The sequence below is a fragment of the Lonchura striata genome, chromosome 1, assembly GCF_050655825.1.
Source record: "Lonchura striata isolate lonStrDom1 chromosome 1, ASM5065582v1, whole genome shotgun sequence".
NCBI classification, from domain to species: Eukaryota; Metazoa; Chordata; class Aves; order Passeriformes; family Estrildidae; genus Lonchura; species Lonchura striata.
In genome coordinates this window covers 3124974-3143623 of record NC_140703.1, presented here as the reverse complement: position 1 = coordinate 3143623, position 18650 = coordinate 3124974, and the positions used below count along the sequence as shown (strand labels likewise).

The 18650-nt window shown below is 39.3% G+C and overlaps 1 protein-coding gene across 5 annotated transcripts in view; it reads left to right on the top strand.

Moving 5' to 3' along the window:
• CBLB (Cbl proto-oncogene B) overlaps positions 1–4404 on the top strand; it is a 127988-nt gene extending 123584 nt beyond the window's left edge. For all 5 annotated transcript variants that reach the window (XM_021534897.3, XM_021534896.3, XM_021534895.3 and 2 more), the window contains one exon: positions 320–4404. In XM_021534897.3, coding sequence (XP_021390572.2) covers positions 320–582 — 263 coding nt within the window. In that variant the 3' untranslated portion in view covers positions 583–4404. The remainder of the gene's footprint in view (positions 1–319) is intronic.
• The last annotated feature ends 14246 nt before the right edge of the window (positions 4405–18650 follow it).

Genomic DNA, 18650 nt, shown 5'->3' with positions numbered 1-18650 from the left:
ATGTTTAAGAGTTTGACTGGCTATTTTTACTGTCTCTCCTGTTTTATCATACTTTATTTTTCTTCCAACTTTCCAGATTGTAAATTGCATGTTCCTATATTATTATAATAATAGTATATTGCTACATTATTTTAATTTTAGATTTCTTGAGGACTTCAGCTTCTGTCAAAATTTTAAGATCAGCTGTATTGGTTAACTAAAATATTTCTTCATGTTCCTTTAGAATTTTATTTTTAAAACAGCTTCATGGGGTTTGACCAACATATAAGACAGTCTTAGGCCAATTTATAATGATTTTTATCTCTTTTATTTGAAACAGATGGTTCACAAGCACCAGCCAGGCCCCCTAAACCACTTCCTCGAAGAACTGCACCAGAAATACATCATAGGAAACCATACAGCTCTGACAGTTCCACGGAAAATGTGGATGCAAAAATTGCAAAACTTATGGGAGAGGGCTATTCCTTTGAAGAAGTCAAGAGGGCACTTGAAATTGCCCAGAATAATGTTGACGTGGCCCGCAGTATTTTAAGAGAGTTTGTCTGCTTTCCTCCACCCGTCTCCCCACGTCTCAATCTATAGCAGCATCAAGATTTTCTTGGAGCATGTGAATTGTACAGATGCACATGTGGATTGGGGAATGAGAGGAAGAACAGAATGGAATATTTTTCTTCCATCCTTAGCAGAAGGGTGTTTGTTTCCAGCCGTTTATCAAAGGCTCCTGGCTGCTCTGATCAAGACTTATAAATATGCTGAGGCTTATGTATTTTTGCTAGCCATACTTTTTTAAATCAGGGTTGAACTTACAAAATAATTTAAAAAAAAAGTTTACTTCCTTAGAACTTTTAATCTGTGAAATGCTTTTTCTTGTTTACAAGTTGGCAAGTTACAGTTTTCTAGTTTGTGCCTGTACTATGTCATGTTTATATTCCCTGTACTTGTGGTCAGTTCTGCTGTAGCATTCCCAACAGTTTCCATGCTGACCACTCCATCAACTAAATCATCAATATCCAGAAGTTCTGTTTTTCTTTTTGTCCTTTTTTTTTTCTTTTACAAGATGCTTTAATTGTTTTTTGCATTTCAGCTCATCAAATGCAAAAAGTATGTGGCCTTCACTACTGATTTTTTTTTTTTCTTCTGAGATTCCTTTGCTTTTGAGAGAGGACATACCTGAATGTAAAACACATTGTTCTGTGAACTGCCTTTTTAAAGGTATTTTGACAGTAGTTTTGGGCAGCTTTGTTTAACAAGAATTCCATGACCTGTAGTCTCAAGGTCTTTTATACAGTGTTTCCACAAAAAAGTCCCAACCAACAAATAAAACACTTCATGCAGCAGTGATACTGAGTTCTCACATGTAAAATCTCTTTTAAAATTGGTATTTGATTGCAGATGTTCAAAAAAAGCCAAATGCAGCATGATAATACTGTGTTTTGATTACACACTAATGGCACCAATTCTTCATGGCAAGACTAAAAGGAACCTTTTTAAATGATATTAAAGGTATTCAGGTAAATTCCAGTTCTAGATACAGTAAAGTAGAATGCAGTTAATGTTTTGTCTGAGTGATTATCCTGTGGGTCATTGTGGCTTGGATCAGTTTGTATTAACTTGGAAACTTAAAATCTTTGATGCACTGTTAATTCCTAATGCTACTGTAGCAATATTTTTTGCAAAGTTTTTTAATAACCTCCTCCCTCCCCTATACACTTCATAATCCTCAAGGATGTGTTTAGCACCCAAATTCTTTCACTCACTTTCCAGCTGCTTAGTTGGAAATACATTTTTGCTTTATTTGGTTAGTTATACACCAAACTTTGACATTTTATTTTTGAGCCCAAATTGATGCAAGCCAATTTAAAAATTTTCTTGATTTTAAAAGAGAGAGAGAAGACAATTCTATTCTGAGTACTTTCAAAGTTGAGTCCAAATATTTTCGGAAAAAGTCTTAAGATTGCTGCTTTCTTGGTTTTTTAGGAAACTTTGACATTTTTCTTCTAATACTATTGAACAAACAAAACCATGTGGTATTTAGAATATTTTTCTCATTTTGATATATGATGAGTATATGAAAATTTTCAGTGTGCCAGGCTGGGTGGTGAAGTATATATTCATTATTCCCTTTTAGCTGTTAGTGTTCTCTTTCACTGTGAGCAAGTGCTAGAATTTATATCACTTACAAGATCAGATTTCACCAGGCAGTGCTTTTGCTGTAAAGATGTTTTCAACATTGTGGCTGAACTGCAGGTTTGAAGTAAGTGAGAACACCAATTGAAAATTACTCTGCTATCTCAAATTTCCCGTTGTTTCATGAAAAAACTTGTTCTTAAAACTGAGTAAATTATTTTGTAGCATCACAAAGCATAGTATGGATATTGTTTTAATCTTCAGTGATAAAAGATGATCAGGAGAATACAGGGTATAGGGAAGAGCTGCTGCTGCATTTGGATTTAAGCAAATGCTTCTGAGTTTATGTTGCAGGAAAAGACATTTGCATCTTCCTGTAATTGTTTATTCCTCAAGTACAGCTTAGGAAAAGTTTTGGTGTAAGTTATCATCTGTGCTTTTGACTCAAGTTAATCTCTTTCCTCTGTTTTGGGAGAAAAATTTGTGTCTTATGGAACCCTCTTGTTCATTTGGTTTGTTTGCAACATCACTGTAGCATTTTCGCTAGCTATAAATTGAAAATGATTCAGGCTGTTAAATTATATACACTCTGGTTGTACTGGAATTACTGAAATGAGGTTCTAGCATAACTGCCAGCATAGCAATGATGAAAAAAGGAGCACTTTACAAGGACGAACAAACAGTCTTCAGAATGAGTTTTGAAATTTTGAATTGTAACGAAGAACTCATTTTCTCCTTTTTATGCAGCAGCTTAGTATAAATTACATCCTTATATTTCAATTAGAGGCTGGAACTGCTGCCTGATAGATTAAGGTTTTTAAAGTTTTCCTTCTTTCTGGTTGTGACCACTTTTTTTTTATTATGTGTTAAAAAACCAAATTTGATTAGCAATATTTTGAGTGGTAACTTGAAAATGTTGATCTTTAAATGAGTGTGCTAATAACACTTCTAAATAGTGGAACGTGCAGACTGTTTCAGACCTGTTCTGGTTAGTAGTTTGAAAGTCAAACAGCAAAATTGCCTTGCTAGAGTGTTGATGTTTACTCTGCAGGAATTAATAGGCTTAAAATAAATTAATCTGGCTGCAGTCTAGTTCTCTAAAGACATAGTTCTCTAAACATATTTTTAACCTTTGAAAGACTTAAGGGTTTGAGCCTGGCAGTGTGTTAAGCACTTATATAACTTTAAGGAAGACTGACTTGAATGAGTGCTGGGGTGAACAAAGTTGATTAAACTCAGAAACATTTTAAGTCTTTAGACCATCCTTGTGCTGTCTGTTGGTGTCACCTTTTCTGTCCTTTTGGCTGAGTTACTGCATTTTGAGCAAATTGGCTGAATGAGAAATTGAGCAGAGCAAGTGGACATCAGCAGCAAAGATCTTTGCCAAAGGCTTTGTGTAGGAAATATTTAAATTATGGTAAAGGAAACTAATATAATTAGCCATGTTAATGGCTTGTCTGGAACCCTAAAATGGCCACTGGTAAAATTTGTTAATGTCCAGAATCTCAAGAGTGCATCTGGCACAGCTTTTTTACAATGTGAATTTAGGAAATTTTGTACCAGGATCATTTCTTCTGTTGTATTTCTCTCATTTTCAGCTTGAAGCTTTACTTTGCACTGACAACTCTGACCTGAAATTTGTGTCTTAAATATTGACAAATTTTGAAGCAAATGAACACCGTATTCAAAGCAAATTCAGGTGCTACCTGATGACCTGGAATTCAGCGTTTTTAGGAGTGACTTCTTGAAAAAGGACTTCAGCAGTTTCCATTTTGAAGGATTTTCTTTCAAATAACTATTTTATCTGAAAATGCCTTTTATAAACTTGTCTAATGTGGCAAATTTAGTGATGTGTTCAATTAATTTATATTTTATTCAACATTCTTTTTAAATTTTGGTTATTATGTATGCTCAAGTTCTTTAACTGTTCATGTAAGGTATTTTATAAAATTAATGTTAAGAGAATGTTGGGTTGGTCCATGATTTTTCAAGACTCTGTCTCTGTTATTTAATATTATCACTTTTCATATGATGGTTTAGCAACATAGCCTGTCCTGTGTAGGGGCCTTAAAAGACATTGTTTTGTAAGCCACAAAAATGAGGCCTTGCTCTAAAATAAGGTGAAACATTGCATTGAGACGTGTGTTTTTTATCCCCATACATTACCTCATTTCTAAATTTCAGTAGTGAAAGTTAATAAATTGGCAGTAAGTTTGGAATGTGCATGTAATAGCTGTATAGCAGAAAGATGCTAACCATTAAATATTTAGAATCCAAGGTGGTGAACACATAGTCCGACTGTATATTAATTTGCAGGATTCTTTTTCCTGATGAAAATTGCAATAACTGACACTTATATTTTTTTAATATCCCGGGAATTTACATTCTCAAACATTGTACTCTTAATGTCAAAAATATTTTAGCTGTGTAGAACATTTTTCTCCTGTTACTGGAAAAAGTTTAGAAAATCAAACCCCTCTGCTATGCATGACAATACAAGTGTTGCTATTTCAACCTCAGCACTCTTCCCTGCAGTTGGATTAGAGCTTCAGTGCTGAAATTTTCATGGTACTTCTTCAGTGTGTTAAATCCTTGTCTACTGTGTATGTCACTAATCATCTTGCTAATTAGAGAATTTACCTATTTCTGTCGTTTTTACTCTTAGGTGAAAGTTAGGTGTTATTTTATTGTGTTACAATCAAATTTTAGCAGCTGGGTGCTCTAGGAATATTTCAGGAATTTCTATTTGATAGACCCAGTCATTATTCTGTGTGAGATACCTGCCTCCATTAATCAGTTCCAGTAAGTTTCCATCAAGAAATTGATAAGTTTAGATTTTAAAACACTGTGTGTTACTGTGACATATGAACATTCAATTTCTTAGATGATCTCATGCCTAGCAGTGGAAATTCTTATGCAGAATGAATGCTAATTCCCAAATCTTAATCTTAAAGCAAAAATAAATCTTAAATTTGTGAAACTTAATTGCATAAACATCCCCAGAATTGTAAGGAACTTAGAAGACTCAGAATATTGTGAACTGTGACAAGATTCTTGCTTCGTAGACCTGCCAGAAGTAAAAGCATAAACCCATTGAACTGAGAAGCTGCTGGCATCTGTCTGGATGAGTGAAGGAATCAGCCAGTCCAACTACAACAGTGCTGCTTGGAAAACAGCATTTCTTTATTGCAGTAAGTGCCACAGGAGCCAGCAGGATGGGAGATGAGCAGGTATCTAGGCAGAAGGAGATAATTTTGTAATAACAATCCCAGCCCCTGTCTGCTGTTGCCTTGTACGTTTAGCTAGTGTGAATTGCTTGGAGATGTAGTGCACAGGAAGCAATGTTTGTTTATGATTTTTCCAGGTTTCAGTTGCTGTGTTCTTCTCCAGGGAAGTGTCCTCTGAGGACAGTGTGTCTTTATTGGGAAGTCACAATGTTTAGGAGTAGGATGCCAGGGTTTTTGCAGCAGAGGGAAGTGTAAATCTAGCATTCTGCTCACAAAGCGTTTGCATGCTAGCAGAACAACCAAAAGCTTTATAAGGATTTCCGTGGAAGCACCTCTGTTCTCAAGGATTTCAGTGGGAGCACCCCTGTTTTCATCATCTTGGCTTTGGAAAGATGTTTGGTGGAGTGGGGAGGAGAGAGGATACCTGGGGAGTTCAGATCATGTGGTCATCATGGTACAAAATACCTGCTCCTTTTGGGCAGCTGAATCTGCACAGTAGTCAAGCTACTACAGTCACTTGTCTTCTGCAAGGCAAGTTTTTGCCCCTGTGTAGCTGGAGAGGTGCATACATTTACTCCAAAATAGAGAGCTTGATTTCTGTGCATCTGTGTAGTGATGAGGGCAGTGGAAGTAATATTTGCTCCCTAGTTCTCGTTAGACCACAATGCAGAAAGTACCCTTGGAGAACCGTCTTTAATTTGCTAATGGAGTGTCATTGAATTTCAAATTCTTTCCAAACATAAGTAAATTTACATCTTTAATCTTTCAGAAATACCTGAAGGTAGTGGCTGGTAGTTTTTTTAAGAATTTTGACTGTTAATTTGCTTGAGCATGTGACTCAGATGTTTCCTCTTGTTTACATTTTGTTACCAACTTATTGTGGTCCATATGAAATTCTTGGGCCTTAATTTCAAAGCTTTTATTCTCTTTTCACTATGGCTGTCAGTAGTATCTTTATTACCTAGGCTCATGAACTAAAATTCAAATTATCCTGCTCTCCTGCATCCCAGCTTGAGCCAAGTTCAGCCTGATCTTTGTCCCACAATGGATGCATCACTGTTCATCCTCATCTGCTCCCTCTAGACTGTTTTTATCTTCTTCTCCCACCCCAAATCTCTTCAGTGACATCAATCCACCAGCACTTCCTTCCTCTCCATAGTGACAGACACTTCACAGTTTCCTATCTCAGCTTGCAACCACATCAGTATTTTTTTCTGAGGTCCCTCATAAAGTGTTTTGCTGGCCTCAGTGATTATACAGGTTCTCTGCTCTGTATCTGAATGGCCCCTAAGCATGGTCATCCAAAATGGATTGAGAATTCTATGAGAAAGCTTGTTTTCTTTATTACCACTGGGTTTTTTTCCTGTTCCCTTCTTGACCTGGAAGACCACTCTTGTGGTCAGGGATGAAGATGAAATTCACTTCTTATTTCAGCAGATCCCTGTTTTGCTTCTGAGCTGTGAAAAGAAATGAACACAGATGACATCTAGCAACAGTCCTTCTATTTGAGATGTGTCTAAATATATGGAAGTTAAGAAGTTTGTCCAATGAATTTGGTTTGTATCTTGAAAACTCACAAAAAACCATTTGCTTACTTTTAGTACTAATTGAGGAGCAGGTGGAAGGGATGAATTTTATAAGATGTGTCAGTGAAATTGAGAACTTACTTTCACATAAAGGTAATTGATTACCAGGAGCAGCTGGTTTAAAAGTGACCTTTGAAATCAAAGAGGTAAGTATCATATGGCCTGAAAATTCTCACACAAAGAAGGTAAAAGCACTGTATCTAAATGATTCCACCAATGGCCTCCAAAAGACTTTTCTTCCTCATTTGTCAGGTAATCTTGCCCATGTGTTGGCTGTGTCGATGACAATTTTGTAGCTTTTGAGGTGAACCAATGTCTGTGAGCACCACCAGAGACAGGTTTGTGGGTGTGCATGCTGCTGCCTGGGGGAGGATATTATTATTATTAAACATTATAGTTTTCCCAAATTTTAACAGAAATGGGTGCATTTCATTAGCACAGAAGTGTGGGTTGCCCACTGGACAAGATCCTCCAGAGACAGGACAGCTGGATGGTGAGGGAAGGGTTGGAATGTACAACCTGGCTGAGCAAAGAGGTGCTAGAACTGTGATTATCTTGGGGGAGCAGGAATGTTGTGTAATCTGATCAGGAGGCAAGGGAATCAGATGAGAAATGATGGGTGGACATTTGGTGCAAACTTAGAGAAGTTTTCCAGAGCGTGGGTAGAGGGGGGAATTTGAGTTGTACCGTACCAGAGTGTGCTTTAGTGGGGGAAATCTTACTTGCCACACTTGGGGCAGAACACAATGACATGAAAAGGGCTTTATGTTCCTGCATGAATCATTCCAGAGTGATCTGTGCCATAGTTAATGCCCTTATTTTAGTGTCTGCCCTCACACCACTGCTCTTCACACACACACACACCAACCCCACCCTTGCTGTGGTCTGTGGCACAGCGCTGAAATTCTTTGTGGCAATCTGCTCAGTCAGTTCTCATGGAGACATTTTTTACCTGTGATTTGAAGTGAGGTTTCCAGGCCCTTCAAGGCTTTTCTGTGTGTTTTGAGGTTTAGCTTAAGCAGGAAGACTATTAGCAATAAACAAACCTTGCTTGGAGTTACACAGACTTGTCTTCCTCCATTGGCATCCTTTTCTTTGATATGTTGGTGTTGCTGAGTAAACGTTCTCCAAGATTACTGGAGAGGCAGAGCCTTGATTGTATCTGTGCTTTATTTTTAGGATATTGACTGACCAGGGCAGCAGTTTGGCTCTAGGTTGCCTTTTTATCCACATCCCGTAGCCATTTGTAAAGCCCCGAGACAAAATTAAAATTGACTGCTTCATGCAAAGATATTGTGGGTATGCTTTGCACTTTTTGCAGCTGTGTAACTTGGTTTATTTGTGTGTGGTGTCATGAGCATAATGCTGTAAAACTCCACGTGTCCTGACCTCTGTGTCATTTCCAGGCCTGTTCAGTGGTTGCTGTGCTCTGCCTCATGAAGTGCACTCATCTCTGATGGGGTGCACAGGACAAAAGCTGATTTCTTGCCAGTGATGAGCACAGCAGTGTGAAAGAACAGCTCTTGTTGATGTACCAGCTACCTTAGCCATGAGGATTGATTTTCCTTGCTTGGTTGAGCTGAAATTTTTTTCTCAGTGATCTGCCCCATGGGAGCTTGTATAATATTATTGATACTTTAGCATCGTGGTATTTGACCTTTCTCCATTACAGCAATATCAATCCTCTTGAGGCTGCCTGGTCTCCCTTTCAAGACAGTAGCAAAGCCTGTCAGGAGAGCTGTGTAGTCATCTGATTTGTTAGCAGCATGTTTGTGGGAGAAAAGGAATTTCAGGAGAAGCATTTTTTAATCTATTTCTTTGTTTAGAGAATAGGTTTTATGGTGGAAAAGTTTTTATTTTCAGTTTTTGGAAGCTATTGCATGTGCCTTTAAAAAAAGAAAGGTGCTAGCATGCAGCAGTGGCTTTGAGGGAGCTGCACATCCTCCAGCTGGCTTTGTTTGGTTGTTTCTTGGTTAATAAACAAATAGGAAAACTTCTGCTCCCTATACTTTCTGAAATTATTCCAGCTTACTTGTGCTTGTTCAGCACTGTTTGAAAAAGATCTTGTTAGTCTTTTGTTGGCACATCAGTGACAACAGGATAAAAAGGTTTCTCAGAGGAAACGGGAAGGAGTGATGTGACAAAGGTATCTGCAAAGGAAGAAAAGAAAAAGAAAGAAAAGGAAAAGGAAAAGGAAAAGGAAAAGGAAAAGGAAAAGGAAAAGGAAAAGGAAAAGGAAAGGAAAGGAAAGGAAAGGAAAGGAAAGGAAAGGAAAGGAAAGGAAAGGAAAGGAAAGGAAAGGAAAGGAAAGGAAAGGAAAGGAAAGGAAAGGAAAGGAAAGGAAAGGAAAGGAAAGGAAAGGAAAGGAAAGGGAAAGGAAAGGGAAAGGAAAGGGAAAGGGAAAGGGAAAGGAAAGGAAAGGAAAGAAGAAAAGAAAAGAAAAGAAAAGAAAAGAAAAGAAAAGAAAAGAAAAGAAAAGAAAAGAAAAGAAAAGAAAAGAAAAGAAAAGAAAAGAAAAGAAAAGAAAAGAAAAGAAAAAAAAGAAAGGAGATGAAGAAAATTTCCTTATGGGAAAGAAAAGAAATCCCAAAAAATCAGAAGGAAGACAGAAGAGGGTTCATTTGATGAAAATCTTTCTCCTTAACTAAATATGAAGTGTAAATACCATCATCAGCTAAAGCACACATTGTGGTGGGTAATACATCTTAATAATTCCATTTAATGCTGCTTTAAATTGACAAGTCTCAGAAAGAATGGGCCTTTCTTTTGTTCTTTATATTCTAATGAAAACATGTTTAGTTAATGTCTAAGTTTAGAAAAGATTCACAAAATTAGTTGGTTTGAAATTGATAGCAAGAAAGTTCACCACGTCTTACAAATGGATGATTAAGCGAAGAAAAAAATTGGTCATTTGGCAGTTTTGCATCCAAACCCAATTGGGAACCTGTTAAATCTGGAAAGTGTTGAGAACTTACAGGTTACTTTGAAATGGGAGATTGTGGAGGTTTTTTTTCTCAGAATTGAAATCTGGGTTTCTCCTTTTAGTGCACTTGTGGAAATAATTTTCCAGCTACAGAGCAGTCATGCTGTGACTATGCTTTATGCTCATGACTGGCAATAAATCATGCAGCCATCAGCATGCTGAAAATTGTTATTGCCCAAATATAATGAAATTATCTGGGGGGCAGTTGTGATATCTCAGTTTCAGGTGGTCCAGTTTCAAAAGCGAGTTCCTTGTCATCCAACATATTTTAAGATGCACTTAAAACCACCTGTGCACCCAACAGCCATAGCTGCTTTTTAAACCTATTTATCCAGAGACACTCTGGCCTTGGTAAGTGTTCCAGTATGTAGAAGGCAGAAGGGAGAGGGAATGGAGGGAGGTGCCCTCTTTCCACTTCTATGTCTCTAAAATTAATCTCTCTAAACTGCAGAGCTTTAGTGAGATTTCTTTGCAAAAGTGTTTATTCTTTCTGTAGTACTAGTAAAGCTTGTGTGAGTCCTGTCACTCAAGAAATACAGTTTATGTGTGTTTCACTCTGTTGAAATACAGAAACACATCTAGAGACTGCAGAAATTTGTCAGCCAGGCCAGTAGGGCAGTTTAGGGGAGTACAAAGGAGGGAACTGCTTCTGCATTTCTGTAAGAAACTCGGGAACAAATTGGACAATACTCATTTGCATGGCTGCTGAATAACATGTAGAGAGAGGGAGACTCCCAGAAAAGCAGCCTATAATAAGCTAGGAAATGCTTGCCTGGTCTCTGGGCTGCATGTCAGCTGCTTTGAAGCTGCAGTGGCAGTGGGCTTTCTTGGGCTGGAGAATAAGAAGGGGAAAGTCCTTAAGGCTTTGGCACTTTTTTTGCATTCTGCATTTACATCAATGAATTGAGCCTTATTCAAACCAGGGGATCAGTTCTACAAAACCATCTCCTGATGAGAGGAAATGTTGCTGGGACTGGCCTTTGAGTTTAGAGAGGAGCTGGGCTTTGAGACTGAACCTAAAAATACCAGATAAAGACAATGGCAGGATATTTGACTGTCTGGATTTGTGGGGGAGGGGGCTGACAATTTTTTTTTCAAATATTTTAAGATAAGTTTTGCTCCTTTAAATTTTGATGACTAAAATCCATGGGTTTTCCCTGTTCCCGCCCCTATTATGGAGTGGAGACTGTGTTTATTTATGAAAGCCCTATCAGATTAATTCAGGGGGAGTGGGGGGAAGATGTTCCACAAGAGTCATTTTAAAAATGCTTTGAAAGCTATTTTAGGAATGGTGATGCCAGAACTCACATACATAGAGAGAGTCATCCTTTGGATGTAAAGCAATATCCTTGTGGCAAGCAGTAAGAAATGAAAATGGTTTATGTCTCTAAGAAACACTCTCAGTAATTTTGCTGATGTTTTGTTTATGCTGTAAGAGCATATTGTTTCTTGAGAAGCATAGTTGTAGCTTAATTGTATGATAATTGGAATTTAAATACACATCATAAGTGTAGCTCATTTATTTGTGCTCTTGAAAGTTGGTACAACGCTGGAAGCTGCAAAACACCTTCTCATCTATAGAGAGAAAGAAATTTCCCCTTCCTAAGCTGGACTGTGAGCATTGGCAGATAGGCCAGTCTGTAAGTGATGGAACAAAGCATTGCAGGCTCAGTTTTGTTGTTTTCCCAAACTGTGTTATGCTGTGATTCTTTGTCATTTTGCAAAGACAAGAACTTGATCAGTTCATTTTAAAGGGACAGTCAAACCATCATGGGTTCAGCAGGAAATGTCATGAAAAGTTCAGGGAGTAGGTGAAAATAATGGCATTTGCAATTTGCAATTATTTTTCTGCCATTGTGTCCTGTAGGAGTGAGGGTGGGTAGGATGGTACAAGAGATCTCTGAAGCCAGGTCTTGGAACAGGAAAAATAAAACCCTCAGCAGTTGGACTTCTGACTTTGAGGCAGTAGAAATTTGGTTGAAGAAAGGTCAGAGTGGAATAACAAAGTTGGTTTTGTTATATCAGGAAAAAGCTTAATAGAAACAAGATATGTAGATTAATTGGAGCATAAATCTCTTCTAATGATTTTAGCCCACATCATCATCTTTTAATTGCCTTTCATTTCAAATCATGAAAGTTTTTGGCATTTGTACTATATTGCTATTGATTTAATTTTTAAATCAATAGAAGTGAGTCACATAGAAGTCAACCTTCAGTGACTTCAGTATTTTGATAGAAGGTTAAGAAACAGAAATGCACACCAAGTGCTGGAGTCCAAGCTGTTTGGGCTCCTTAACCATATTACAGACTTTGGATCTGCTTTCACATGAAACTTTCCTCCCTTATATGGCCTTAATCACAGAATCATAGAATGGGTTAAAAGGGACCTTTAAAGGCCACCTAGTCCTGCAATCAGCAGGGACACCTTCCACCAGAGCAGGGTGTTCAGAGCCCAGTCCAACCTTGCCCTCAATGTTTCCAGGGTTGGGGCATCCACCACCTCTCACGGAAACATGTTCCAGTTTTTCAGCATCCTCACTGTAAAAAACCTCTTTCTTCAATCTAATCTAAATCAGTCCTTCAGTTTCAAACATTATCTTATCCTATCTCAACAGACCCTGTTAAAGTTTCTCCTCACACAGGAACACTGGTACTTGCATCACACCCAGAAAGTCTGGATAAACGGATGAGAACTTATTAAAGAAAAAGAGAAAGAATAGTTAAGGGAGAAAGGAAACAAACTGCAGACACCCACATGATGAGAAGTTCTGTCCCTCAGCAGAGGGACACTGTTGGAGAAGATGAAACAGGAAAGACTTGTAAATATGATTGCCTGGAAAAAGCTTTTGAGAATACAGAATCTATAAGCAAGATTGAAATGAAAGCAAGCTTTGAGATACCAAACCTTGGTTACTGAACAACTGGAAAACAATGGTATGGCTGGCTGTAGGTAATCTCCTTTTGATTAAAGAATACCCTCTGCTTGCAGACAGCTCCAAGGGTCAGAGCAAACCCTACTAACTTGGCAGAAGGGGTCCAAAGAGTTGTTTTTAGGGTTTAAAATATAACACAGTGTGGTAATGTCACGATTCTTATGGGTTGTATGTAAATGATATAGGATTTATGTCTTGTAGTAGACTGGTAAGTGAAAATTAGAATATTCAGCACAGGAGATTTATTGTATTGTAATGGGAACTTCTCTCTCTTGCCTCTCTTGCCTCTCTCTCTCTCTTGCTCTTTTGGGCTGCTCTGAGCTGTGGCTGGCAGCTCTAAGCAGGGTCCTGTACCCACATCCTTTGCAATAAACCACATATCTTGTTTCTATTAAGCTTTTTCCTGCTAGAACAAAACCAACTTTGTTATTCCAATCTGACCTCTCTTCAACCAAATTTCTACTGCCTCAAAGTCAGGAGTCCAACTGCTGAGGTTTTTTCTTCCTGTCCACCTCAGAATATACAGAGCTCCATGAAGAAGAATCTATCAGGATGTTACCATTAAACACAGTGCTTTTGGCATGACTTTTTTCCTCATATTTGGGGGATAAGAAAAAACATAGAAATTAAAGACATATTGCTGTCATTGTTGCTATTTATCTGATCCTGGACAAAAATATTGTTAGACTGGTGAGAGTCCAGTGAACTAGATGGTGGAAAAGTGGAAGACACAGAATAAAAAAAAAAGTTTTCTACTAATAATTTTGTCTCTAATGTGAGGCAGAAACATAAAATATATATGAATATATAAACATATAAATTTCTTATTGAAATAAAAAATAGGAAAATAAGACAAGGGAAAATTTGAGGAAATAGCCATATAGAGGAGTACAAGCAAACAACCATCTTGACAGGTACCATTTCTTTTATACTGGCAACTGTGAAAGATAGCATAGGAAATTTAACCAAGCAAATTAATGTATCGTGTTGAGATATCTTTGTAGATATTTGTAAAATGCAATTAGATTTAATTTGCAAACACCTGAAATATGGCAGTGGGGGAAGCCTGTGTACCTTTTTAAACCTAATTAGAACATCCATTTTCTCTCCCCATCCCATTTTTAATAAGAGCAGATGCACATTTTTGAATTATGCTTTTACAGCTCTTACAGTGTTTGGCTGGTAAGTCTCACCTCAACTTCTTCAGTCTCGAGCTTTATATTTTTCTCTGGTTCATCTCATAAATTTCCCTCATCCCTTCTATTTGCTTATTAATTTCTCTGTTATTAAGATTTTCCTCAGCTATTTTGAAATTCTTCCCACCCTTGCTGGCTATTGCAGCCTAAGTACCACAGCTGCCAGGAGCCTGTGCCCATCTCTTCAAGATCCTGACATGTCACACTGTGAACTCTCTCCTCCTTTACAATTTTTGTTGCCCAGGGACAGAAACACACCACTTCTTTCTTGCCCCTTCTGTGCTCCACAGTGAGCAAATGGCTCATTAACAGCTGTTCATTAGCTGTTCCCTTGCTGTTTGTGCAGCCTGAAGTACCTGGCCAGCTCTGGAAGTGGCTTTAAGTGCAGTCATCCCTTGCACAGCATCAATGCTGTGTTGAGACCATTAAGCTTCTAAGTGTGTCAGTGGTTTGTCTTCTTTCTTGGCTGGAATTGGACTTGTCTGTGTGTTCCCACAGTTCTGTCACCTTTGCAGTGTGACGGTAACTCCTAATCCACAGCAGAAGGGGCTGGGAACACAAACCCTGTGAGGAAAGACTGAGGGAGCTGGGGGTGTTTATCCTGGAGAAAAGGAGACTCAGGGGTGACCTTATCCCTCTGCAACATTGTTGGAATTCAAAATGTCCCTTAGACATTTTTAGAGGTTCCAGGCCTTGGTCAGAAGCATTTTAGACCCTGGCAGGCAGCTGCAAACAGCTGTGATTTTGGGTTTGAACCATGGAATGAGTTACCAACTTTGGAGGTGGTACAAGCAGTCACAAAGGGTTAGATAGGATAGTAAAAGTAGTTACAAAACAGAGGGGAATTTTTTTTAGTATTGTACGGGGGGGTTTTTACTTTGTCCATGGGGGTCAGAAGTTCTAAGATGGAGGAAAGTGGGCTGATCCTGTTCTTCCTCCTTCTTCTTCCTTACCTCCATGTTCTTGGTGATGTTGGCACTCACAGATTGGTTTAGAGTAGAAAAGCACCATTTAATATAGGTAATAGGCATTGGGGAAAAACTGTAAATATGTAACATGTAATACATCATATAAAAGACAGCAGCAGCCCTGGGCGGGGAGAGAAGAAGCAGTCGGAGTCAGAGAGGATGTCAGGGTGTGTGTGTGCCTCTGCCTGAGCTGTGAGCAAACCACAGCAACCCCAGAAGAAAATCTTTTAGATAACTTGCAAGAAACAACCATGAGACTGAGCAAGAGGCTGCTGAGTTTTCTTTGGAAGCACAGATTGAGGAGAGACTTTTCCACCACACGAAACCCCAGACCAAGCCCGGGGTTCTCACACAACATCCTGAAAGGTGGCTGTGCTCAGGTGAGGATTGGGCTCTTTCTCCAGTCACCCACAGAACCAGAGGGCACAGCCTCAAGCTACATCTGGGGAAATACAGGTTGGATAATCTTTCTCCTGAAAGATTTTATGGGAAGAGTGATAAAGCACTGGAACAGCCTGCTGGGGGAGGTGGTAGAGTCACCATCCCTGGATGTGTTTAAAAAACATGATGTGGTACTCGGTGCTGTGGTTTAGTTGAGGTGTTAGGCTGGGTTGGCCTCCTTCTTTAAGGTCTCTTCCAACTCAGTGATTCTGTGATTCTGTGAGTGCTCTGGGGCTGTGGACGTGTGGGATCTCTTAGGGTAAACTCTTGGCAGGGGGAAGGGGGCAGTGGTACAGCTGGGCTCTACAATCAGGGCTCAGGCCATTGCTGCTCTGTGCTGATCCCACTGATGGCTGCTGTGTGAGACAGTGCTGATGCCACTGCTGCTGTCAGCCCAACATGCCCTGCTTCCCTGTAAAACTTTATTTATCCTTTTTTTTTTTCTTTCTTTGTGAAACTGTTGATATTTGCATGTCCTGTGGGTTGTGGTAAAGTGTGCTAGCCAGGAAAGCTGTGGTGCTAGCTGGAGGTGAGTCAGAAGATGCAAATGAAAGAAACTCATCTACTTTTCTCTGCAATCTCTGCTAACAACATGTGCTTTCACTTTCAAACAGGAGCCCACTGACTGGACATATAATAACCATTTCAAATGTGTAAGAGCTTGCAGATTGCAGCAGTGCCGAGAAATGATATTAAAGAGAATGGGACTAATTTTATAGACTGGGAAAATAATAGGTTTTCTGCAATCCTTTTTTTCTACGATTTTTTAAATCCACTTTTTAGCAAATCTTAAGTTTTATAATGAAATGGGGCATGTTTGTATGCTTTGAAATGATCCAGTTTCTGTCTTGTAACAACTGGTTTGTAACTCCACAGGGGAGTATTTAAGCTGCTCGAGGCTGTTTGAAAAAATTGTTTAATGATGCGCCACCTCTTTATTGGGATATTTGCAGTATTTTGGTGGGGTTTTTTTTAACATTTTTGTTTATTGTTTGGCTGTAGGGGGTTGATGTCTTGACTCTGCTCTGGAAATGGAGAATTTGCTGTAAATGTGCTTTGACTGAATCTCTGCAGCTTCTGTGGTTTCTCTGGTGCAGAAATTGCTGTGTACACCCCGGGGGCTTTCAGTCTCAACAACACACTGGTCATGTTATCTGCACATTCATTTCCTGGCATCTTTTTTGTATGGGTCAAGGAATAACTTGGATACTTTCCTCCCCCTTTTGTCTAATTACCTGTGCCAATCACATGCTTCAGGAAGACTGGAAGTTACATCACTACCAATCCATGACCATGAGATCAAAACCAAATGGGAGACCAGTGACCAAGTAAGATGGAAAGGAGGCAGAACTGCAGTAGCAGTGAAGACAGAGGATAAAATGAAGGTAAATGTATGAAGCAATTGGGATGGGTTGCTAGCAATTGAGATATTTGAAGGAGTTTAATGACAGGGGAAAAAAAGGCTTTTGCAGGAAGACTGATTTTGGGTTTTTTGCTTCACTTTGAGGTGAAAAACTTAGCTGTAGGGAGCTTTCCAGGATGGAGTTCAGACAAAAGATAAACAGGTAGGAGGCAGAGGAAGGGGGAGAGTAGAAAGAATCTTCCAGCTTGTGGTTGGGTTTGGTGGTAAAAGAAGAAACAAGAGGAGTTCGGGAACTGCTTGATAGGGGATGCACAGCTCTTTGAGAATGGTTTTGGTGATGGAATATGGATTGTCTTGGGCACTTAACCTATCCAGAGGCATGCTCCTTCCAAACTTTTACTGCCTGCTTTAGTTGCTGTCTCAATACTGATGGAGTGTCTACAATGCCTTTATTCCATTTTTTCAGCTTTCTCTCTCTGAAGACTTTCTCATTAGAGTTTAGAATTAGCTCAGTATATGCATAGTGATTTCTCCCCTTCACTTCAGAGCTGTTGGACCAAAGTCTTCCTGTGCCCTAGAAAACAAGGGGCTTACCTGTGTTGAAGCTGAAGGAGCTTGCTGCTGAGCTGAGTTCTCAGATCTGCACAGCTCTGTGTGTGCACACTGCCCTGCCCAGGGCTGTTCTGAGCCATTCCCTGCACATTCAGTCCATCCCTCTGTGCCTGTGCACAGGAGAGCACAGAGGACGGGTGATGTCAGGGTGGTAGGAGGCTGAAATAATACTGCTGCTCTGCCTGTGCAGCAAACACAGGAGAAATGGACTTTCTGCAGGGTTGCTGGCATGCACAAGGCAGCCACTCCAAGCCTCTGCCATGGGGCAGCAGAGGGCAGGGAAGGGGAGCTGGGGGACAGGGAGGGCACAGTCACAGGAGAGGGAGCAGTGCTGCAGGGTGAGTGTTAACTGGGGTTTGTGGCTCATCCATCACCATGTTCTAGTGCTGCCCAACAGCAAGAGGACCCCAGAGGGGTGGAAGCAATGCTATGCAAGGTTTTAGTCTGAAACCCTGCAGGCTTGGCTCCCAGAGTTGCCAGCCTCTCCTGTCTCCTCTTTTCTGAGCTGCAGCATCACTGGCTCGTTTATAAGAAGGTGTCACATTGCAGAAGGTTTGATTCATCATAAACAGCAGCCCTGTGTTTCAGCAGATATTTTGTGAGTGTAGTGAGCCTAAATCAAGGCACTGTGGATTAAACTGTTCCTCTGATTTCCTAGCTCACTTTCAGAGGATGTTTGTCAATCTAAAGCCCTTTCACAGCCTGGAAAATACTGTCTTTTAATAAAACTCCTTTGAAATCCTTATCCATTATCTTGGCATCTTGTAGAAAGTACAATTATGTCCCAAAGTTTGGTTGGCCAAGCCTTGTTCAATGGATGACAGCTTCCAATCCTCTTCAGTAAATAATGGTTCCATTTCTCTAAGTTTTTTTTTTTTTCTTTTCCTCTTTCTATTTGATATCTCAAGCCAGGGAACAGTGTATATTCCTACCAATCTCAGTATAAATGAAGCAGACAGCTAACTTTGATTTGCTTCTGTTCCTTCTCATCAGACAAACTGGCCTGCATTAATCATATTAATAAAAATGGCATTAAAATTAGCAAGTTTTAAAAAGGCACATGACCCACCCAGTTACAAGTCATCCTGTATGCATTTTAATTACAACTTGTCTAAATTTTAGCAAAAGCTCAAAGGAATCACATTTTCCCTTGCATGTTGGCTTTAATTTGGAAAGCTCCCTGTAATGCAAGATATATCCCATCCTAGTATGGT